General features: G+C 27.5%; 2 protein-coding genes across 2 annotated transcripts; one reads left to right on the top strand and one right to left on the bottom strand.

Annotated features, from left to right (window-relative positions):
- Nucleotides 1–4,458: 4,458 nt before the first annotated feature.
- On the bottom strand, nt 4,459–6,858 carry LOC106777413 (patatin-like protein 3). The gene is made up of 7 exons (XM_014664998.2): nt 6,655–6,858; nt 6,388–6,578; nt 5,980–6,166; nt 5,740–5,904; nt 5,363–5,662; nt 5,057–5,232; nt 4,459–4,610 (listed from the first exon to the last, which is right to left on the bottom strand). The coding sequence occupies exons 1-7, from the start codon at nt 6,784–6,786 to the stop codon at nt 4,547–4,549; spliced, it is 1,215 nt and encodes a 404-aa protein (XP_014520484.1). The 5' UTR covers nt 6,787–6,858; the 3' UTR covers nt 4,459–4,546.
- A 9,714-nt stretch (nt 6,859–16,572) lies between these two features.
- On the top strand, nt 16,573–21,476 carry LOC106776482. Its single transcript, XM_014663960.2, has 6 exons — nt 16,573–16,940; nt 17,732–17,967; nt 18,042–18,300; nt 19,839–20,018; nt 20,093–20,248; nt 20,941–21,476. The coding sequence occupies exons 1-6, from the start codon at nt 16,911–16,913 to the stop codon at nt 21,106–21,108; spliced, it is 1,029 nt and encodes a 342-aa protein (XP_014519446.1). The 5' UTR covers nt 16,573–16,910; the 3' UTR covers nt 21,109–21,476.
- Nucleotides 21,477–25,558: the final 4,082 nt, after the last annotated feature.

Raw genomic sequence — 25,558 nt, forward strand, 5'->3', positions numbered from 1 at the left:
TGTTGTTCTTGATTGACAAGTTATATGTTTACGTGAAACGAGGATTAAGAATTACTCGCTAGATGACAATACTTTAACATTCGAGTTCTGGTATTCACGTGAATTAGTAGGAAAACGCTAATTAGTCATTCACTTTCTTTTTCACTCATATTTCGTTCCCTTTTCTTTATTGCGTCATTTAATGTTTTATCTCTTTAATTAATGTACTAGAATCAACATTCCTCGTGACATAACAAGACTCCAAAATCAACATCAGATTAACGATGATGTGAGATCGACGTGAAGGCTTACCCATGAGAAAGAACGGGTGTTTAATTCACCATTTACGTTCACAATTAGCTGTGGCTTAATTGGATGGCCATAGCCTTGTTCCTCAATCAACCACATATAGCTGAATACTAACATGCATATTTTATCATTGTGACATGTTTCATTTTTATAGAAATTAGTATCTCGATCGTGAATAGGCACGGGCCTTTCTGTTTTTTTTTTTTTAAAATAAGGATGACAAAAAGGATTAGATTCGGCAAATTAGTCCACCTCGTTCAATGATTACTGTCTATCCCGTTTATTCAATTAGTCTGATTTACCATGACAATCCCATCGACTTGTCCTTTCAAGCCAACTTGGACAGACCAGTCAACATGTTCATCCTGATCATACCGTTAGTCTGTTCATCCCGTCCATCTCGACCATACCGATCATCTCTTACGTTTTTCATCATATTGTTGCTATGTTGGATTTGTAGCTACATTGATGTCCCATGGTTGCCATTTATGTTGGACTTCGTCTTGTGAGAGAATTTTGCATGGTGACCATAGGAATGTGAGACTGGGGAAGAGTTTTACCAAAGTCCCACTAAGGGTTCCAATGTTCTTATCGAGATCTTGAGCATGGATTTGCGGATAGTGCTTTCAAGAGCTTTCGTCATCGAAAAAGGGTCTCCTTATTGTTGAGAAGGAAGAGACCTACCTACAAAAATACTCTTCGTCCAAGTCAGTAAGAGAGTTGTGATCTTTGTAAATATTGTGTGTATTGGTGTTTTTGGAATTGGTATTCCTTGGAGAATATTAGTTATATTTATTGGATCAACATGGACCATGCACCTATGTTCCTATTAGAATAATACTTAACTGAATCGTATAGTAAGAGTATAATAAAAGCGGGTATTAAAATATTTGTTACCCGTGGGTACAACTATCCACAACAAGTCTACAATAAAAGCTGATATTACCGATGGCTAAAATTTGTCGGTAATGTGCAAAATCCGTCGACAAATGAAATTTGTCGATGGATTACTGACGGCCAAAATTATGTCGGTAAAACTATTGTCGGTAAATTTTATCGACGGATTTTTGCCGTCAGTAATATCGTGATCCGGTTCATCTTCTTCCTCCGCTCTCCTTCCTTCCTCCTTTTGTTTCTTTATTTTTTTTTTATTTTAACCAATATAGAAGATTGAATACATCAAACACAGGGATAAACTTTGGTGTTGGCCGAACATAGAGCAAAATGTGTGGTAGTGACAGTGGACGTTGGTGATAGTGCTCGGTGGTGGTTGTGCGCGGTGGTGGTAGTGTGCGTTGGTGGTAGTGTGTGGTGGTGGCAGTGCACGGTGGTGGAAAATGCAGCTTGACTGAAGCACGATGGAGGCTCTCTTGATTTTTAGTTGTAATGGAATGGAAGAGAAGAAAAAGATGGAGTGAAAGATGGAGAAGTAGGAGAAGAAGAATCTCCCTCGGGTAAATAAGGAAGAAATGTGAGAGCGAGAGATATATAAAGAGTTTGGCTCGCGGACAAAGAGGAAAAATGGGTAGGAAAATTCCCGCTTGTTTTATTGATGGATTTTTATCAGTAATGTATATGTCATTTACCAACATACTTTTCCGTCGATAAGTCAAATAATGGACGAGAAAAATCCCGTCCATTTTACCAACAGATGTATCGACGGATTTTTCGTTGGTAAGTCAAATAATGGGTGAGAAAATTCCTGCCCATTTTAGCGACAAATTTTTCTATGATAATGCATGTGTCATTTACAAACGAATTTTTTTTGTCGGTAAATTCCGTCAGTAAGTGCCAAATGTATTACCGACAGATTTGTTCATCGATAACCAAAAAATTAAAATTCTTCAATAAAATTCATTGGTATGCTAAATTTACTGACATATATTTCCATCGATAAAAATCAGTTGGTAATTTCAAGATTTTTTGTAGCAGATATTTGTGGATGCGATTATTTTGTCATCCTTACTTATAAGTATACATATAGATATAAGACTTAGTTGATTGGTCTTTGAGATCAATAGATGGTCTAAAAATGTGTTTAAATTGAGATATCTACATACTAAATTAGGAAACAAGTCTAAAATGTGTTTGAAGTATAAGGACTTATTTTAATTAGCACATTTGTGGTATTTTCTAGATTAAATTTGAAATTATTAGGTATTATATTAAAAATAGGTTTGAGAAGTTTAAATTGAGAAATATTGATTATTATTCGTGAATCGAGTGTATAAGTTCTCCTATTACAGTTTAGATTTTATAGAATGAACATTTTAAGTTGGTCGAAATTCAAAATGATTTTAGGAGAGTTATGCACAATTTTAAGTTTGACCTAATCTATACATTGAATAGAGTCAAAATCATTTTTAAATTTGTCGTGTTTCACTCGATTTCAAATCTAGGAGTAATTCAGAAGAGTTACAAAATTAAATCAGATCAATAAGTTTTAGGGTTAAATATTTTTTTTCTTAACTTTTAATTAAAATTAAAATTAGTCTTTTTTTATCCAATTTAAGTCTCCAATTTTAGAATTATATGAATTTATTTATTTTAATTAAATTTTTGTTAAGTTTATTTGACATTTCAAATATGTTTTGTGATAATATTTGTATTATTTTTCTCTTTTGACACATTTTTGTTTCAGTGTAAACGTTAAATAAATTTAACAAAAACATATTTAATTTGAGAGACTAAATTAACTTATTCTTTAATTTGAATGACTAAATTAAATCAAAAACATATTTAATCCTAAATTTGATTGTCTTTAATGAAATTACAATGTGTAAGCATATGATGTTTATGATTCTCAATTTATTAAAAATGATTATCCATATGTTTAATAATATGAATATTAATATTTCATAAGAAAATTTCTAATTTAAATGTTGCATGCTATGTTGATTCAAAATGTTTTGCGATAGCATTATTTGAGAAAATAAATGCCAATTTATTATTCAAAATATGGAATGGAAGTACATAATTTATTACTTGAAGATGAGATGATAACTCTTCAGTAAAACTGTAGTAAATAGATAGAAGTTAAATTATCAATCCAAAAATACTTGCTCAGGTAATTATTTAATTAGAAAAAAAAATAATTATAAGATTTTCCTGATAAGAGAGTACAATAAACACATCTTATAGAATAAAATAATAAATGACCAAATAAAGATTTAAATTTTTTGAATAAGAGAGTAAAATAAATCAAATGACTAGTTGAGAATAACAATAAAGATAAATAAATATGAAATGATAGAAGAACCATTGGAAATTAACTTTACTATCCTTTCCAAATTAATTCCTATTTTCAAGGTCAACAGATTAGTTAACTGTTGATGAAATTGATTTTTATTTTATTCCTTAATGAACAAAATACTTAAATTAATTAAGAAAAATTAAATAAATTATTCAATAAAGTACATTAAACAACTAACATTAAGGTAAATGATTAATAATTTTCTTTATAATCCCTATTCATGTTATAAGTTTTAAGGTGTTGACTTTTTTTTTTAATTCTAATAATAAAATAAAGTCAACGTTAAAGATGAGTTAATAGAGAATTTTAGTCTTTGAATGAGACGATGTTACCGGTTTATAGCATCTAACACGTTGAAATTTATGATAGTAAGTTAAAAAATTAGTTTCAAATAATATGTTTATTTTAAGATTTTAAAACTAAATTATTACTAAACCTCTTACTAAAAAAATCCATATTTTGACGTATGATAAGTGCAAGTTAATGTAAAATATTATATTGAAAAATATATGGAGTTATTGTCAAGAGAACGTGCTAATTAAAAGAAATTAGAGTTTAAGCCTATGCTTTGATCCAGAATAATAAACGATAAACTTTACTTTTATTTTTAAGTTTAAAAGTGATAATGATTATTCTCTCTATTTTATATATATATATATATATATATATATATATATATATATATATATATATATATATATTTTTTTTTTTTTCTCTTTTTAGGAGAAAAAATATAAGAAATTTTACCTTCCAATAAAACAGGTATATAATTTATTGTTATACGTTTTTCTCTATCTCACACACAAAATAAACATGTATATATTATTTAAAGATTACAAAATACATAAGAATACAACTGATAAAAAAATAATTAAATACAAATAACAATTTAAAAAAATTACAACATTTAAGGGAGTATTTTCTTTTAACATTTATAATATTGTAGAAATTTTAACACTTATATTGTAATGGTATATGCGAAGGTTCAACCATGGATTCTTGTGTTTAATTTCCATCTTGTGAGTTAGACTTTTTCTTCTTTCTTGCATCCGAGAGTAACTTTGCAAACCTGGAAACATCAATCAACTTGTTTAGTGTTAATACTGCAAACAAACAAAAATCAAATTAAAAGTATATATGGTTTAATTAAGTGTCGCGTTAATTACGTATTGAGAATTTTCAGTTGAGTTTATTCAATTTTTTGTTTATTAATTATTTAACATTTTATTTTTTAGTTAATTGTTTGATATTTAATTTTTTCAATTAAAAAATAGTGTAATTGTAATTTTTTTTCTTTTTATTTTTCTAGTGTTAAATATTGTAATATATATAAAATAATAAATCGTCATCTATATCATTGATGATGACAATAACAATCTTAGTTTTCTTTGTCATTGACCTAAAAGTTATTGCAAAAATGACAATATTATTATATTCAACAAAAATAAAAATATAAAAACTTAAATAAAGATAAAATTTTGTTAAAGTTAAAAGGATTATAGAAATAAAATAAACCTTTTGAGGGCTTGGGCGTTGGTGCCTTGATCTGGAACTGGTTCATAGTGTCCTGTATCAAGATTCACTCGCGTGACTGCTTTCTTCAATAACTCCTCTCCCACTTTCACCAGATTATCCAAATTCTCTTTAGTAGCTATATCAACAGATGCTAAATCTCCCTTTAATGTATTGTCCTGATTTAACCAACCATTATAATTCTTTTTTAACAAATTACGTACCACCATTATTAAATACACAACCACAGGAAATTTAAACTATTTTAAGTCACTTGTTAAATTATTTGGTTAATACAAGGTAACTTACTTGAATGCGGAGGTAGTTGTCTTCAGATTGAAGAGCACTGAAAACCACAACGTTGTGGTAATCAACCATATCAGTGCTTGCTTCGCTGAAACAATCTATAATGGGTGTTGACCCAGAGTTCGACAACCAAGCTAAAATTCCCCATTTCGAAACCGCCTTTGCGTTGTATTTCTGCTCGCTCATGTTTGAACCAGTCCCTAATGACAGAACAAGAAAACGATCATAGTCCAAAGGGTTTATAGGTGTTGCATCTGGCCTCCTTATGATTTTCTTCGTCACCTCTCTAATTGCAACCAAAGTCTGCATATATATATATATGCATGTCAACAACATAAAACTTTTAAACCTTTCGACAAAAACTCCTTCAAGAATCTCACCGGATTATTAGCAGCCAAACCACCATCAATCAGGTTGAATTCTTTTATCACTCTCCCTTCTCCATCTTCTTTTGTAAAATGATGAGCTGGCAAATATGTCGGAGCAGCCGAAGTTGCTATGCAAATATCCGACAATCGTACATCTAAAGCCGGCTCCGTTTCCAACTGAAAAACATCACTGGGATTTACATACAACTATTTCAACCAAAAAAATCTATAATATAAGACTTAAGTAATAACCTGAAACGATGAAAACATGGTAGGTTGAAGTTTCTTGACGTCAAAAGCGGGAATAACAACGTTTGTCAGCGTTTGGTGCAACATTGTGTCCCCTAATTTCTTTCTTATCAGCTCATGTAGATACTTCCCATCGTACTTTGGTCCTATCAACGCTTTCCCTATGTTTAACAGCGGAGCGAATATTCCACTGCATGCACGTGAAATTATGAAAGGTTAAACAATATATATAAACACTCATCATATCATTTGTTTAGTATACACAGGGAAATAATAATCTGGATATATAAATATAGCATAGTGATCATATATATATATATATATATATATATATATATATATATATATATATATATGTATGTATGTATGTATGTGACAGTATAATAATAACAGTAGTAGCAGTAGACGTGCCCTGTCTGGGGGAAAATTTGTGGAGAATTTTGGAGGTAAAATGGCACTATATCTTTGGCAGAAAACAAAGGGCGATTATTGGCCTTTGGATCTGGAGCTGCTAACATGGAAGCAACGAGACCCCCTGTACTTGTTCCAGAGATTACATCAAAGTAATCTGCAAGTCTTGCATCCTTATCACCATCTATCTCCTGCATATATTACACATTAGGAATAATCAGTTAATGAAGCATTAAATAGGGCAAATATTTGCTTATATATGTTAACCTGAAGTTGAGACTCAAGGTAGTCAAGAATAACTCCGGGAATGATTCCTCGGATTCCGCCACCGTCAATGCTGAGAACCGTAATGAGATCGTATTTTGGAGGCTGAGTTTCGGCGGAAGATGGATTTTCCATGGCTGTTTGGAATCCTATGTCAGACTCAATGATTAACAAGCGTGTGGATATGGATATATGAAGAACTTCAGAGGTTCCTTATATGTAGACTTTTATTATTTATATTTCACGCAAAAACACCGTAGCTGGTGGCTATTAAAAACCTTCTCAATTAGGTTTACCTTGTTTCTCAATTCAAATTTAATGACTGGACTCTTCAAGTACATGTTTATCTCAATCACGAATAAGAAACACATCGTCTTGAATATCTGTGGAAAACGAAAATAAATTAAAATAAACGTTCTTTCATTTGATTTTTTAAAATTAAAATATAAATAAGTTAGTTTTGACTTATAAAATAATTGGGTTTATAAGTATCTTCTAAAATCTTTGATTATGTGAAATCATTGACTTTAACTTATTTAAAATATTATCCCGTGAAAAAAAAAATAAAAAAAAAAGTTGTGTTATATACATACACGCTATCAACCAGTCTTTAATGTAGCCTAATTATAGTTATTCGAAAATATGAGTTTTATCTGTGTAAGACCCGTCAGAGTCAAACAAACAATCGTTTCAAGTATAATTAGCCTCCAGTTTAATAATAATAATAATAATAATAATACTAATAAAATCTGATTAAATTTTCAGTATATCATATATTTCAGTTATTTTTAATTTAAAAAATGTTATAGTGAGTATTCAATTTTTTTTTTTATTTTCTTTTAAATAATGTTATAGTCAGTATATCATATATTTCAATTTTTTTTTTTTTAATTTTCAGTATATCATATATTTCAGTTATTTATATTTTGTGATATCCAATTCACTAATCAACTGGTCCTCTCTTTAAGAATGAGTTAATAGGAACGATGAAGATATTTGAAGAAAAAAAAAGTAGGAGTTGAAGAAGGAAAGATGAAATTGACAGTTATGTCATTAAGTCACTAAGTTATAAGAACAAAATTCAACATCAAATACTTAGATTTTTTTCAAAAAAAAATGAATATTTAATAGAACAATTTTTTTATTATAAAAACTCAGTTGAAAATTCTTAAATTTATAAATTACTTATAACTCAATTCAGAAAATATATCTTATTAATTTCATTACATTGAAATCTTAGGAAAGGATAAATGATAATGTATTTTTCATTAGCCTCACAAGGATGAAAGTGGATGATTCCCAAAGATCTTGCATCTCGACAAATGTTATAATACACAAATATAAAGAAGTACAAATAATTTATATATATATATATATATATATATATATATATATATATATATATATATATATATATATATATATATTACTTATTTATATTTAAGATTTTGTTTTGGTACGTTGAATAGTCTTACGTTATTTTGAAGTAGAAGTAAAAATTAAAATATAGATTCCTCATATAATCTTTTGATAAACTCTAAAATATGACTCTATGTATATTTATTTTTAGCATATATAACTAAATATTCATGTTTCCAGTAAACAATTTCAAGTGTCCTATAAGTATCTTTTTGGCTATTTAAATTTGTTTTCAAAGTTATTAAAGATTAATTTAGAAATAAAATAAAAGAGGAGAAAATGAAGGAAGAAGTGTCTAGAAATTCCGTTTGCTTAAAAGTTTTCTTTTTCGAAAAAAAGTAACAATTTTCTATATGACTTTTTTAGATAATGATTATTTAAATGTTGTTAAAAAAATATTATTTAAATATTCTTATTCAATATTTTTTAAGATAATAAGAAACATGGAAGAACTTTCCACCAATAAAAAAATATAAAAGAATTTAGCGGCGGATCATTAAAATATGTATTTATTTTCTTAAAAAAGTTATGTTTGCTTATTCTAAACAAATATGAACTAAATTTTAATTTTAAAATCTACGAAATAAAATAACCACCAGATTATTTTACATTTAAATTAATTATTTATATAATTTTAAACAAATGGATCAAAATGCACTTTCAAAACAACAATAAGAAATTTAGGAACTCTAAAGTATTCATTCTAATATCATCGTATTTTTACTGTATTTTTAACAAGAGGGAAAAAAGGGCGTATAACGACAGGAGGCATTATTATTTACTTATGTAAGAATAGTATTAAATCATAATAAAAGAAAATGGATGGTGATTAATTTATTCAGTAAAAGATGCATACTGTGCACAACTAAATTAAATGAAATTAATTTACAAGTATCAATTATGAATTTCAACATGTCATGATAATTAACAATAATTAAAGAACGTCACGAAACATTTAATCATAAAGTTAATAAATAATGGTATTTATTAAACGGTGTTTATTTTGTCAAAAACTACCAAAAATAAAACCATATTGGAGATGGATTTTAATTGCACGTGGAATGTCCTTAATTGTTCCTCTTTCTAACTGCCATAATCGGATTTACGTGTATCACAAATATAGAAACTATCGGTATTAAAATATTAAAATATTTATTGGCGAAGGAGACTTTATTTGTTTACACTATTTGTAAAGTCACTTTTAAGTTTGGATAATATTTTTCTTTTAAACTACTTTTTTAGTTTTTACTATAAGTTATTAACAAATGAAACAAAAATATAAAATAATAAAATACATTTTACTTAATTTTATAAAACTAGTTTGACGTATTCTCATCATGCTAAGGACATCAAGGATAATAACAAATAGAGTTAATATAAACTTAGACTCTAATCAAGCTCTAATGGGTTAGACTATGATAAAAACTCTCTCTGACAATACAGAAAATATGTTTAATTGTAAATAAGAAGTTTATTAGTTAGTTTCAACTTTTAATTTATTAATCAACTATTTTGAGTATTTGACTAACTTCATTATATACTTCTTATATTTGTAACAACAGTGCACGTTACTCCAAATACTGTAGAGTCGAGAAGTACAACACGATACAGTTATATAAAAAAAATGTTTAATTCATTTATTATTAAATAATTTTAGGAAATATAAATATTTTATATTTTTTAAAATAATTAAGGTTTTATTTAATAATTTGATAAATATAAGTATTTGATTTATAATTTCGTAGATAAGTAAAAATCATTAAATATAAAAAAATATCAAGAAAATTAACTATCAACCGAACGGAGTTAATTATTTCAAGTACAAAATTCAAATGTTTTGAAAAATTTATAAATAAAAGGGTTTAAACACTTAAAAATAAATCTTTTTGGAGTGAGAACTGAGAGGAAGTAAAAACTTATTTTATAAGCATTCATTATTATTCTTGTTTAGAGTTAGTAATGAATATACTGAAATAAATAACCAACTCTTTTATTCATAGATTTGATACAAGAGAATAGGAGTTGAGTTATGATAAAACAATTAATATATTTAATTTTAAAAATAAAGATTTAATTATTGGTCATTCTAAATAATGTAAATTTTTGGTAAAAATATTTAAGATTAAGATTTTTCATAATTAAGATTTAAACCTGTTTTTAAGAAATTAAAATGTGTTAAATAATTATGAGTGCTAGAATAAAAATTAAATATATATTATTTTTACAATTGAATTAGTAAACTGATTCTAATAAATTTGTGTCACATATTTCATTTAATATATTTTTTTAAAATTATATTTATTTTATTCACAAATTAATAAACTTTATTTCTTCATAGTTTTTGTCTATTCTAATCATAATTTTTCTTCAAGGACATAAATAAATAAATTTATTTATTTATGTTATATCTCTTGGATTTGATGGATGTTATGATTTACTCTGATGGTGATATTAGTTTATCTGAATTGATTATCTATCCACTTGACTGATTTATAATAGCATGAGGCCAGAGATGGTCATTATTCTTCATTCTCTCTCTTTGTTTTGTTGACTTTGTTAAAATAAAATATATTTTTTTAGGAATTTTCTTGATAGTTACTCTTTATTTTTTAAAGTACTTATTAACGTATAATTAATAAATTATTTATATTGAAACTGATAAAAAAAAGTCACTTTTATTAAATTATTATGCATATGGTGAAAATAAAGTCTGATCGCCATAAATATAAAATAGTCTGTCAACCTGGCATGGCAAGTCTTCAATCCAACACTAATTGCTATTTAATTTTGCAACAGTAACATCTCTGTTTAGACCACACAAAATTAGAGTAATATATACTTAACTTAAATTTAGTTTGAGTAAGTTTTTTTTTTTCATACACTTGTTTTTTTTTTGTATTTTTTATCCACAAATTTGGGAATGCATGTGACTTCTAAGTTAAATAGATGTATTTTTTGTTAGTTGAAATTTATAACGTGTTGTTTCTTGATCAAGTTTTTTTATGGTAAGTTGGGATTTTTTTTTTTCAATTTCAAACAAATCTTTAAAGATAAATTAGTTTACTTCAAATGTTGATGTATTAAGTATTTTATGGTGAAATTTTTTCAAATGAGATTTTGGTTGGGAAATCAAATTGAATTGTATTACTTGCAATTTTATGTATAAACAATATCCCTCAAAAGATTTGAAAAGAATTAAGTTTGTACAGTTTTATGATATTTTTTTTTTAATTTGGATATTAGATTTATGATGGTCAATTTGACTGTTGAATAATTATATTTTCTTCAGATCGTGTTTTCGTATTATTTTAATTGAAAATTAATATTTCTGTTTAAAAGTGAATTTGGGTTGTAAATTAATTTTTTAAAATCGTTAAGCTGTATTTGCCTAAACAAAAAAGTGTGTCCTACATAAGGGAAATATGTTGTTCGAATAACGAGTGAATAATTAAAACCTACATTTAAGTCCAAATCGATTTATGTGACGTATACTTCTATATAAATATTATAATATTTTGTCGATTTGAATAATTATATGAAAATAAATTGAGTTTATTGTTTACGTTGAATTGAATTATTTGAAGTCATATACTTGCAATGATATAATAAGTGTTTTTATATGTGTTTTTTAATAGTAAACATAGTAACTTATTTTTAAAGATCAAACATTAGATCTATGTTATCTGTGTTGAATTGAATTTGATATTTTTTAATAGTAAGTTCTTTAACTCATTGAGAACAAAAGTCATACACCACTTTTATGCTGGTAATAAACTCTACTATTTTAACATTTATAGTTATCCTAAAATAAGGTATACTCATTCGGAAAAATATTTTTCATAATTTACTAATACGTAAATAAAGAAATCTATCATCATAAATTTAATAAAAAAAATTATCAGTATTTTGCTTTAATAGCCAAAATACATGAAATAAAAAAAAATTCATACACCACTTTTGCTCAATTCTCGTTGTGTCATTATACCTAAAACAATGAACTATACATTAAGTATGATAATTTTAACATGGTAAATACAGAAGATACATTACTACTTACATGCACCATAGTTATGTTAGTAACAAACTCTACTATTCTAATATTTGCAATTTTCACAAGATAAGGTCTATTCCATTTTCATAATTTACTAATATGTAAATAAATAAATCTATCATTATAATTTAACAAAAAAATTATCAGCTTCAATCTCCAAACATAAAATAAAAGTTTTGTCACTCATTATCATAATCAAATATGCACAGAAATAAGAACACAAAATCATTCAAAACAAAACCTTTTCAAACTTATATATAAATTTACACTATATACATAATAAATTATGAATAATATTTTTTCAAACTGTTCACTCGAACAATCTAATAGAAATTATGAAAGTATTTCCATTTAAATTAAATAATAAAAAAAAAACTAAGTTCACTTAGTGTCAACATCTAAAAATATAATTTAAATAACCAACAACATATAATATAAATTAACAAATTAATTTCACTATTTTCTATGAATATTAGTGTAAACTAATATATATACGCATATTAAAACTAGCTTACCGCTCTAAAAATATAACCATTTTAACAAAGTTTAACCTTACATCACTAAATTCACAAGATAAATAAAAGAGACATTCATATGTAGAAATGATCGAGCTTTCCAAAATCAATCATACATAACTCAAGAATATATAAAATAAATTATGTATTAAATTTTATATATTATATAATTAATACAAAATGGTCATGTTTATTCTCTTATATCTAATTATGAGATTTAATAAAATTATGGTTGAAATATGTTAATATAAATAATGTTTATTTTCAATAATTTAACCTTTTATTATATTTTTGTATATTATATATATATATATATATATATATATATATATATTTATTTATTTGGGAGGTTACACAAAACAAGTCCAAATTTAAAAAATAATAAGTTAATTCCGTTGAACTTTAAAATCTGAAGTGCTGAGGCCTGTTCTTTAGTCTATTGTTGTTTTATGAGGCGTATTGGAAGGGGTAAACGTAGTTCTTTTTAGAGCTGCATTGGGGACAATGAGAAGCTAAGCTTAATAATAATAATAATTAAATAAAAGGCGTTACAATATGAAATAGTACCATAAACAATGTGCATTTTTACTATGTAGTAATTTATATGAAAGTTATAGTTGTTGAGCTTCATTAAGAGTAATTAAGAGTAAATTATCTTTTTTTTTAAGACCAGTTGTAATTAATTAAGTAATGACCCTTTAGTTGGAATCGCGACTGAGTGAAAAAATAAACTTAAGTTAATGAAATATGGCAGTTCTATTATTAAAGATTATTTTTATTAATTTTCTTTGCAAAGTCTCTTAAAAAATATTTTTCGACCAAAAACTAATTTAGAAAATAATTATGCTGGGATAAATGTTACGTCTAAAACCCAATACACAATGTCATCAATCACAAAGAAAAATTATTCTTTATTCTATTACTAGATTTATTGTTTCAATCGATCATAATTTCACACTAAAAATTATGACAACAAGAAATATTTTATAATTTGAATAAAAATGATTATAAATAAGATGTAAAAAATCTGGACAAGTCCACGATATATGTATATATATATATATATATATAATATGATAGTGATAAAAAAGTGATAACTCAATTTCAATTTTATAATGATTAATATTATACCAAATTATCAATAGAAAATGTAATAATTTATTTTAAATTGAAAGTATCGTAACAATTAACAAATACATATTATACTCTAATTCCAGACTTCCAACGTCTTAGTGCGTTAGTTAAATAAAAATTGAATTTTAGTAAAGACTTATAAAGTTAATGATTAATAAATAATCAATCAATATTCTTGCTATTTTGGTTAGGCTTATATTGATATTGAGATTTGATCATGGTAGTTAAATAAAAAATAAATAAGTTTTTTGAGTCATTCACGAATTAAATTATTAGGTTAAATTAGTAAAATTCAACAATAATATCTTGTGGTATTAATTTAAACGGGAACACTCAGCGATATGAAGTTGAAAAAGGTTCAAACTAATAGTATTAATATGATGCTTAATGACATATTGCCATTGTTTAGTGTTGAATTAGCAAAATAGGACGCCTAACGTTATTGTGGTGTCGTTGCTCCATGTTATATCATAAATATAATTGGTACTTCTTTTATTGGTCAAATGAGTACTTTTTTTTTAAGGAAGTAGTTCAAAACAATTTTAGAAATTTCTCATTTTATATCTCTTTTAAAAGCATAAAATCCAACCCAAACCAACAAATCAAAATTCAAACAATTCACATTACACAATTCAAAATCAATAATATTTACTAAAAAAACCAATTCTTCAAAACAATCATAGTTCATTTATAAATTCAATTCAATCAATTAATGACATGCATTAATAAACTTAACAATACCAATATAAAAAAAAGTAGATATTAGCTTCCCTTCCATTTTTATAATAGTCCAAACAATTCAAAGTTCGTACAACGTTCACAGAAAACTCTATCTGTCCCTACGAATAATATAAACATGATTAAGATATATCATTAGAACTACTGATTAACATAGAATCTTATAAATGATTATAAAGAAACATGTAAACAACATGCAAAGGAAGAATCAACTTAAACATAAAAAAGAAATAAAAAACTAACTTATCCAAACTAAAAAATTAATAAATCAAGAAATGAGAACTCGTCACAAAAATCACTCAAATAATCTCTAATTTTCAAATAAATAAGTGAAATGTTAAACAATCTAAAAAAGAAACGAGAAAAATTTAGGATAAGTTTTCTTTTATATGTATTTTTAAATAATAAAACTTGTTTATAAAAAATATATTTATATTTTAAATTTTTTAATATTAAAATAATTAAATATCACAATTTAATACCTTGTTAATTCTATAAATTAGACTCTCACCGTACAAATGTCTTAATCTCTATAAAAATATTTTATTTGACAATTAAATTTAAACTGTGATTTTTTCCAATAAATATATTCATAAAATATTATTTTTATCTCTTTAAACTTCTTAAATATAGTGAAAAAACAACCACTTTCTAGTATTTCTTTTTCCTTTTTTTTTTTAAATTTAGTCGAACTTTGTTTTTGTCACACTAAAGCACTTTAAATTTAATTAAAATTGAAAAAACTAATTTTAAAGTTAAAATATAAGTTTTAAATTTACATAAAGTCTATCCAATTCTTTTATTTAAAATATTTGTATGCATGTCGAAACTATTCTGTTGTAAACTTATTTACAAGTCAATCACAACAAAACTCACCATCCATCACCCTCCAAACCAAGAATAATTATATGTTTTTTCTTTCTTGTCTAATTCAATCCACTCGTTTTATGACCATTTCTTTTAAAGACTTTTAAAGAGTCGTAAATTTATATTTAATGTTGTGTATGTTAGGTAAAAAAAGGTACATTTGCTCTATGTGTCACCATTTTACGAAAGATTTAATTCCACACACCACTTTTTAAACGTTACATGTGAAGTAGTAGTAAACCACTTATGATTTTCTTCCTTTACTTTATAGTAGTTAGGAATAACACTTATCCACGTAACACCTTTGTATAATAAACAATAACGCCAAAATCATCACCTTCTCCAAATTTACTCAATACAAATCATTACTTATTTAATACTATTTTTCTATAAATAATTATAGTTTTCGGCAAAATAAGAAAAAAAAGAGTGAGGAGAAAGTCAAAAGATCTTGTCCGAGTAAGCAATTTGTTCCTTTTTGTTTCCATTTTTTAAAATTCAGAGAAAAAAGTTTTTTTTTTCTAATTATAGCTTATTTTTGTTATGTATTATTTAAATGAAAAACGAAAATAAAAAAAATAATTAATTTAAAAATATAGTAAAACTAGAAAAGGTGAATATTTTTATTTAGGGTTAAATATGTTTTTAGTCCCTATACTTTGGGCGATTTTGGTTTTAGTCCCTCTTTCAAACTATAGTACAATTTAGTCCTTTAATTTTAGAAAATTCTGGTTTTAGTCCTTTTTACCAAATTTTTTTAACTTTATTTGCTGTTTCAAGTACGTTTCATTATAATATTTGAATTGTTTATACTGTTTGACACATTTTTGATTCAATGTTAACTGAGAAACGCGTTTGAAACAACAAATAAAGTTAAAAAATTTAGTAAAAAAGACTAAAACCAGAATTTTTAAAGTTGAAGAACTAAATTATACTATATTTTAAAAAAGAGACTAAAACTAAAATTATCCCAAAATATAAGAATTAAAAATATATTTAACCTTCTATTTAGTTTAGGTGAGATAACTTAGACTACTATTATAGAGAAATAGAGAAAAGAGTGCTTTCTTCTTTTTCTCGTTTTCTTCATCATTCACACGCCTCTTGCAGTCGCGTGTGGGCCTCTACCCACCTACCAAACCACCGTTATGCACGCCAGATTTGTTACTGCTATTTTAACTTCCTAATAATACTAATCATCACCATTGTCATGATAATAAGATTAGTGAAAGAAAAGAAAAGAAAAGAAAAGAAAGGAAAAGAAAGAACGAAGAAGAACATTAATAAAATAAAAGTATTTTGATTTTGAGAGAGAGAGAAGAAACAAGACAGCGAGCATAGGGAATCGTGAAGAATGGCACCTTGTTGGTGGTGTTGTTGTTCTTGTCGTCTGAATTGGGTTGGGTTGGCTTTAGGGCTTTGAATGCCATTTGGGGTTCCGCTCTCAGGCAATCAAGCTCCAAAGCTGACCCCTTTCTCTCACTTCTCACTCACACCTTCTTCTTCTTCTCTCTCTCTCTCTCTCCAGAACTACAATGGTAGAAGACATGTGTTTGTTCTACAAGGTACTTGCTCTCTAGTTCCTTATTTGCTCCTTTCTACTGTTAAACCCAGATGTCCCTTTTGCACAATGTGTTGCTTCTCTTGCTTCCCTTGTTTTACAATTCTTCTAACTCGCTTCTCTGTGTACTATTTTCCTTAAACATTTCAACTTTCTACCATTTGGGGGGCTTCTGGTACTTTATCCTCTACTTCTGGCACTCTGGGAGTATGCTATTACGAGGGAAGATGAAATAGTCCCGCGTGTTCATAGAAAGAGTGGTTTAAATTCGGGTAAAGAATAATTAACACTGATATATGGGTTTAAAGTGGAACACTTTAGCACTAAAAGAAAAGAAGAACACTTTAAGCTCCTTTGTAGGTTTCTGGGTTATTATCTGGATTTGGGTGTTCATTATACTTTTACGTGTAGGTTTATTATTTTTTAGCAAAGCGTGCATCTGTTGTGCTGTGTCAGGGACTTGTCTTGCTGGATTTTTTTTTTTTGGTTCATGCGTTACAGAGACTAATGCTTTATGCCTCTGAAGTTTTCATTGTTGATATGTTTTTGGTTATTTTCTTTTAATTACTATTATCCTAACAAAGCCAAGAATAATATCTTATTTTTTTGGAAAAGTTACATCTGGATGGTAGTGGACTGGGCACCATTTTGGGAATATCCAGTGTTCTTTTCCATTTATGTTCTTCTGGTATTTTGAGTGAAGGGGAGGTTCCATCAATTTACCTACTTGACGTCTAGCAATGAAAGTTGTCGTTATTTGCATTTTATTAAATTTTTCTTCGTATGTGGTTGCAGGAAATTCTCGTCATGAAGCCTCCAAAGAGATCACCGATGTTGTTAAGGGCAGCAGTTGTGATGTTTTCGATGGTTTGTGGCGTTTTTATCTTCTCTGCATGTCTAAAGCAGATAAGCACACAAGCTAGGACTACATTTGTGGATTTTAAAGTCATTGACAACCATTCTCATGGTAGATTGAAGCTAATGAATACTCCTCACCTACTACATTATCCTAAACCTGTATCCTTTAGCAGGTATTGGGAAGTTTCTGTAAATCTTTATCAGTTGCCTTAATTAGGTGCTCATTGATTGCCACGTTGTTTGCCAGGAACGAGTGTGCTCATAATCCTGTACTGTTCTTTGCCATATTGTCCAATCAGAGATCAGGTAGTGGGTGGTTTGAGACCCTTTTAAATAGCCACATCAATGTAAGCTCGAATGGGGAGATATTTTCTGTTAGAGAGAGAAGGAAAAATGTGTCTTCGATTTTGCAGACTTTAGATAAAGTTTACAATTTGGACTGGTTCAATAGTGCTTCGAAGAACGAGTGCTCTGCTGCAACTGGCTTGAAGTGGATGCTTAATCAGGTATACAGACTTTTTGTTAAGTTTTCTGAGTATTTACAGTTGTCAACAGATCCACACATTTATTGATATTAATGCTAGTTAATTGCTTGGGCAAGTTGTGACTTTTTTTTTTCTGCTAAGAGACTGCCGTTAAACTTTGCCTCATAATCTGCCAAGGGTTTGTGTGAGGTTATGCTGTAGTGTTGTGTTATTTTGTGCAGTTGAACGTGTTCTGGCCTGAATGATTGTCTAGAAATTTTCACAAAACTGTTTGAAAGTAATTCCCGATTCACTTTAAATCTTACTAGAATATCACATGTCAATCCTAAAATATGTTACAATTTACCGACTCACTGATTGCAAACTGAACTCCTGGAGTCTGCTGAAGTACGCATGAGCTTATGTTTTGCTAAGAAGCTTCAAGAAGAAAAACACTACTTGTGCTATTTCTTTCAGTAGGCATAGTTGCATTGCGATATATATGTTACTGGCTTTGATTGCATTTCAGTTTATACCCATAACTATTCCTTGTATTTTCTGTTGTGGAGGATTTAAGTTAAAGAAAACCTTTTGATACTTTACCTTCATCAGGACTTCCCCCTTGGTATCTGGAATCAGCCATTTCTATTGCCAGGTGTGAGCATTGAATAGAAATGGGCTACTAGTTGCAAATGAGTATAATCTGAGCTGTGAAATTTGTAATGCAAGTATTACATCTGATTGCAATCTAAGCAGTGACAAGTGTTACCAAAGGAGATTGAATGGACTCACGAAATCCTTATGAGTAATATTTACATAAATTTGGTTAAATTTAGTTAAATTTGGGTTCATAGACTTGATCAGATTTATGAAAATATTAAGAATGGGGACTACAACATCTTGTTCTTCAAATTTTCCTACTGGTGTTGAATGTTAAAATGATTTTACTTATATGCTTGCGCTGCAAACTTTCTTTTTAAATACTTTTATATAGTATTTAAGGACTGTCATACAGGTGACCTACCCCCTCTTTTTTAGAAAGATGAGAATATGCCATCCAAGTATCTCTGGTATTTATTACCGTTGGATGCTTCGAGCGGAATTGTAGCATCTCCTGGATTCCCTAAGACTAAGTTCTACATATTTATCCTCCTTAAGTGCTCTCTCAAGAATTTGTGTAATACCAAAAAATAGTATTAAGAATGTTTTGTGTGAAGAATTCTAGTTTCTTTCCTTGAGGATCAGGAGTCTAAAAGTCAAAGATCCTCTGCATTTTCGTTTTGCTTTACTTATATTTCTTTGACCTTGAGTCATCTTGTGTTTAAAATGCGCTTCTAGTTCTATTGTTACTTCAGGATCAGGAAACATAAATGTGAAAGCAATCGTCTTTAGGATGGATTTATGGACTGGAAATTCACGTGGCTATGAAATTTTTGGAGTTTGACATATGTTGTTAACCTCACATCTATTTGCTGTCCTGCTCTTTCTCCCTCGCTCTCAGACTCTGTTTCCATCTAGTTTATGCTGATGTTTGATCTGATTTGAAATGATAAAAGAACTGAGAAATCTGGATTTTGCAGGGATTGATGGAACACCATAAGGAAATAGCAGAATATTTCAACCACAGACGTATTTCTGTTATATTTCTTTTCCGGAGGAACTTGCTACGCAGGATGGTATCAATGCTAGCCAATTCATATGATCGTTATGCCAAGCTATTGAATGGAACACACAAGGCTCATGTACACTCTGCAGAAGAGGTCTCTTCATCCATCTTTCTTTTGATTTCTCTTATTATAGTCATATAGTGAGGCTCATAGTTGGTTTATTTTAGGCGGATATTCTTTCAAAGTACAAGCCTATCATTAATTCGACATCCTTGCTGGATGACTTGAAGGATATGGAGATGAGATCTGCTAAGGCTTTAGAATACTTCAACAGAACTCGGCATATGATTGTGTACTATGAGGATCTTATGAGAAATCACACTGTAAGGACCCCATCATAAAATCTTAAATCATTAGAAGGCTGCAAAATAGAAAGGAAAAGTCCTTTTGGATGTTATGCTATCACAATCTGCCAGTGATAACTTATAGTTTGAGTTTAGCTAAATACTTATCTAAAATATGACAACAAATGGATTTAGCTCCGAGTGAAGTTAATAATACTTCAAAAATATAGTTATAAGTGTTGATAAAAAATAAAATCAGTTGTTGAGATTCTGACAATTTCATAGTTTATTAGACGTATACATATATTTTAGCAGAGTCTCAACTATTGATATTGTAGTCAACGGTTATAACTGCATTTATTTCTCTATTATGCACCCCTGGAGCTAATCAATCGTCTGTTAATGCTGAAGATTTAACCAAGTTCAACCTTGCCTTTCTGCACCCTTTTAAGGTGTTTGGTACAGTTGGGGGAGGGGGAGAGAATTGATTTTCTATTCATCTCTTTATCTCTTAGCCCCTGTTAAATTAATCAAATTACACAATTTCCAAAACTTTTTTTTTTCTATTTTTCACCTATTTCTATTCTACCAAGGAACTAAAAATGACATGTCTGTATTTTTTCAACTTATTTCTTCTGAATTCTTTTTCCACAACCAAAAACATGATTAATCATCTCTTCCTAGTTTTCACTCTTCATTACATGATTGTATTCACCGTGTGTTTGATGCAGAAACTAAGAGATGTTCAAGATTTCTTAGGATTGCCTCAGATGGAGTTAACGAGCCGTCATGTTAAGATACATAGAGGACCATTGTCAGACCACATTCAGAACTGGGATGACGTTAACAAAACGCTGAAAGGAACCATTTATGAGAGTTTTCTTGAAGCTGACTATTAGTTGTAGTCTCTTCTTCTATTCTGACTGCTGGAGAAAGGTGTAAATACCATACCAACTTCGCTCATCTTTTGCCCCAGTAAAGCCTCAGGGTTCAAAAGTTTTGCTTTGGCTCTGGAACATTACCTCAGTGTTCTATGCCTTTTTTGGTCACCCACACCCACCTACTAACACGGTTGATTAAATGAGTGGCTTCTTTTTCCTTTGTAGTCTTTTTTGTTTCTTTGTTCAGTCAAACATGTACATGTCTTTGTCAGCTAATTGATTTAAGTAAAGATCATTATTGTTTTCTTGAAACCCGTGTTCAATGATTTGTTTGTTTGGTTGCTTAAATTTTAACCCTCTGAAATGGCAATATGGCATCCTATTAATTCTTTTAGGCTTTTAGCTTCTCTAAGTCACGGGCATCATGTACTTAGTATTGTAAAATCGATCTTATGTTTTACTCTCTTTCATTGTAGAAAGGTTAATTCAAATTGTAAGGCTTTGATTTAAGATTCCCTAATTAATATTTGCTAAGAATGTCGTCATATATTTAATGACCTCACGTGAAACCATTTTTATGGGAAAATTTTGAGAAAATCTAATTGTCTATGTCGAGTTGCTTAAGGTAAAGTTCATTAAGCAGTGTCACTAATGACATTGGAACATATGTCAGCAAATGCTTATAAACAATAGTATAGAAAGAAGTATGCTTTCTGAACTTTTATTTCATCTGAGTTTCTATATAATTGGAAAGTGATACTACAATAAATGTAAGCAGTGCATTATAAATTAAGGTTCACTTACCTTTTTAATTTCTTATAAAGTTGATTTAGCTCAGTGGATACAATAAAGAAAACTGAAACACGAATAAACAATAACGAATGTTACTACTTCTAATTCATAGATTTGAATAAGAAGATAGCTCTTAAAGAAACTGGAAAGAAAGAAAAAGTTGCGTTGAAATATACATCAGCATTGCTTTTGACATTTGCAAATACACTGTTATATTTGTTGTCACAAAAAGTCAATTGCTTGTCACTGAAACTCATTAACCAAATTAAGAATATACCCATTCAGTTTTATTATATGTTGAACCCATGACCAGGGTGCCAAAATGTAATTATTCGTGAAATTAAATACTAAACCCATCAATTTACTTCTCACTTTTCTCGTTTTTACAATACACTAAATATATTTAAAAGGGAAGCTTTTCATACAGATCGGGTCATGAATATTAAAAAAGATAACCATTATCAAAATAAAATATTTTTTCTTTTGTTATATATATATATATGGAAAATTTTCCGTATCTTTTAAGATTTTTCTTGATCAAAATTGTAGCAAAAACATCATTTTGATGTAATCTTTTAGAAAATTTATCAAAATGAATAGATTAAAAAAAATGATATAAATAAGTCGTATCATATTGATATGAATTTGATATGAAAAAATCATGTCAAAAGAACACAATTTTAGTGTAAAACATTTTTAAGTCAAAGTTGTATCAATATGATACAATTTTATTTTAGTGCATATATATTTTAAACTAAAATTGTATTAGGATAACACGACTTTAGTTTAATTTTGGTAAAAATCGTATAAGGATAATACGAATTCAACTTAAAATCTTCTGAACTAAAGTTGTCATTTTAATTTTAAAAATACTTTGAACTCGAGTTAAGTCAGTTACCTTGACCTAACTTTTTCATAGTGAAGTCATGTCAAGATGACACAACTTTTCAATATATTTTAAATTAAAATCATATTAAAGTAACATGACTTCAACTTAAAATGTTATGAATTAAAGTTGTATCATTTTGATACGATTTTAACTTTAGAAATATTTTGAACTCTTATCACTTTAACATCACTTTTTTTACGGTAAAGTCATGTCACCTTGATATGAATTATCTACTCTTTCTATTTTGATATTTTTCTAAAAATTTCACTAAAATGATGCTTTTTATAAAAAAAATAGTAGAAGTAAGTCTAAAATTATTTTAGTACTATGTAAAAGTACATTAGGTTATAAGACATAATTCATATATATTAAGTTATATTAAATATTAAAATAGATAACAATCCTTTTTATCGGAATGTGTATTAAATATTAAAATATTATCTAAGCAAGCATAAATATATTAGATTACTCCATGTAAAACTAAAATCATGATTAAGTTATACTTAAGTTTTCTTTAATAATTTGTATAGAAAAGCATCTAACAAAAATAATATAAATAAGTAAACATGGATCATAAAAAGGTTATCTTCTTCTTAAATTGAATTATCTTTAATAATATATATATATATATATATATATATATATATATATATATATATAAATACTAATTTGAGTGTCATAATATATTTAAGAATAATTCTTTGTTAGGATCAAAAGACAAAAAATCTAATATTTAGAATCGAAATTTGAATCAATGGAAATAAAATTTTGTTCTCCATAATTTTTTTAACATATAATTTTAATACCTATACACACTTTATTATAAGTCTTTCCGTTTGAGTAAACATTGGTATATTTTAATACCTATACACATTTAATTATAAGTATTTCAATTTTTTAGGATTTAACGGGTCTGCTTTATTGTTAATTTTATTCAATTTGGGAAAAAAAAAACTGTGAACATGTAATTATATGAGTGTTTAATAACATTGCTTAATCTTAAAATATTACAAATTAAATATAGTGTTAAATTTTATAATAATTTAAGTATTCTGAAAAACTTAAAAAATCTCACACTAATTAAAAATAACCTCATTTTACAGGTTGATATAAATCTTATTTATAAATATAATTTTATAAGATTAATTTAAATTTAAAATTTATGATATCAAAATCAAGAGCCTTTAATTTTAAAAAAAAATCAATTTATGATACATAAATAAATATAAATCTCGTATCATTTTGGTAGTACCATTTATAAAACAAATTAAGTTTAAAATTTAACTTAAAAAATATTTTGGTCGTACCATTTATTTTCAACAAACCTTGAATCTATAATTAGTTTAATAAAAGTGGCAAAAACAAAATCATAATTTATACTGAATGACAAATTACAAAAGAAATACATAGGACAGTTGTATTAAAAATTGGAAAGTAAGAAAAACTGCAGCAGAGTTGAGCAATAGTAAAGTGAAGTGAAACAGAGGATGGAGACAAAGCTTCCAACTTGCCATTTTACTGTTTATTGATAACAGAGCTGACAGCAAAACACCATACCTTAGCTGCACTGCACACATTATATTATAATGTTTTGAAGTACAATGTTTCAGCTTTTGTTCCTTTATATTAATCATCTCAACTCAACTGAAATCATCACAAAAATTGCTTCAATGCCCAATAACATTAGCTTTTTGCAGTCATGTGATGTAAATTTCTGTTAACCCATAAATTAAAAGATACAAAAGTGTATAACTGGCACTCACCCATGCCTATGACAGACAAAAACGACCACTTCTATCAATTCATTTATTCCATGGAAAAATTAAAATTATAGTTTGAAGGTGGAGTTTTCTGAAAGTACACAATAAGTTTTAATATTTCAAAATAATAGTTAAATATATTTTTTTTTATTTTAAGTTATCATATAAAATTATATTTTATCTTTAAATTGTATAACTACATGTTATAATAGATATATAATTATTATATTGTTATAAAAAAATATTTTTAAGTATTACACATATTTATAACTAATGGTGGATACTTATAATTGATTATGGGTATTTTTTAATCATAATTATATATTAAAATTATTTATAACAAAACAAAATTGTTCTTGGTACATTAAAGCTGATGAGAATTGTTGGATCTTCTTTAATTATATGTCTTGGTTTGTCTGCCATTCATACTCACCCTTCTTAAGTCATTCTTGTGTATAAAGATATCTTTGTTTGGACAATTTCTGAAGTTGTTTGACATTTTGTACTTCTCTTCCACTAAATAGCTTTTATTTTCAGCTTTTTCTCACATGTTTCCTTCTTCTTCAGTCCTATACTGTTGTAAATATTAAGGAAATGATGCCTCATATCTCCATGTTTATTACAAAAATCATTAAAGAAAGAAGATTAATAATTTTTTTATAATATCTCACTATTTTATTAGTTTGTATGTTTAAAATTTGTAAAAAAAATTGTAAAAAAGATGGTTAAAAAAATATTTTTCTTATTATAAACATTAAATTTTTTTCAAAAAGCTTTACTTTAAAAAATTCAAGTTAACTTCCATTGTTGATCAGAATCTAAAGTAACTAAAAAAATTGCCAAAAGGCTGCCCACTACTAAGGAGGCGACACGTGGCATAAGTCACCCGCGCACTATTCCTTAGCTTGTGAGCTCTATATAAGGGATGGTTTGGTTAGATTGTGTCAGCTCAGTTTTCACTTCTTCCTCACAAAATCATAGTTCAATACTGCTTCTTAATTCTACTTTCACTTTTAGCCTTACAAAC

This window comes from Vigna radiata, chromosome 11, assembly GCF_000741045.1.
Source record: "Vigna radiata var. radiata cultivar VC1973A chromosome 11, Vradiata_ver6, whole genome shotgun sequence".
Classification (NCBI taxonomy): domain Eukaryota; kingdom Viridiplantae; phylum Streptophyta; class Magnoliopsida; order Fabales; family Fabaceae; genus Vigna; species Vigna radiata.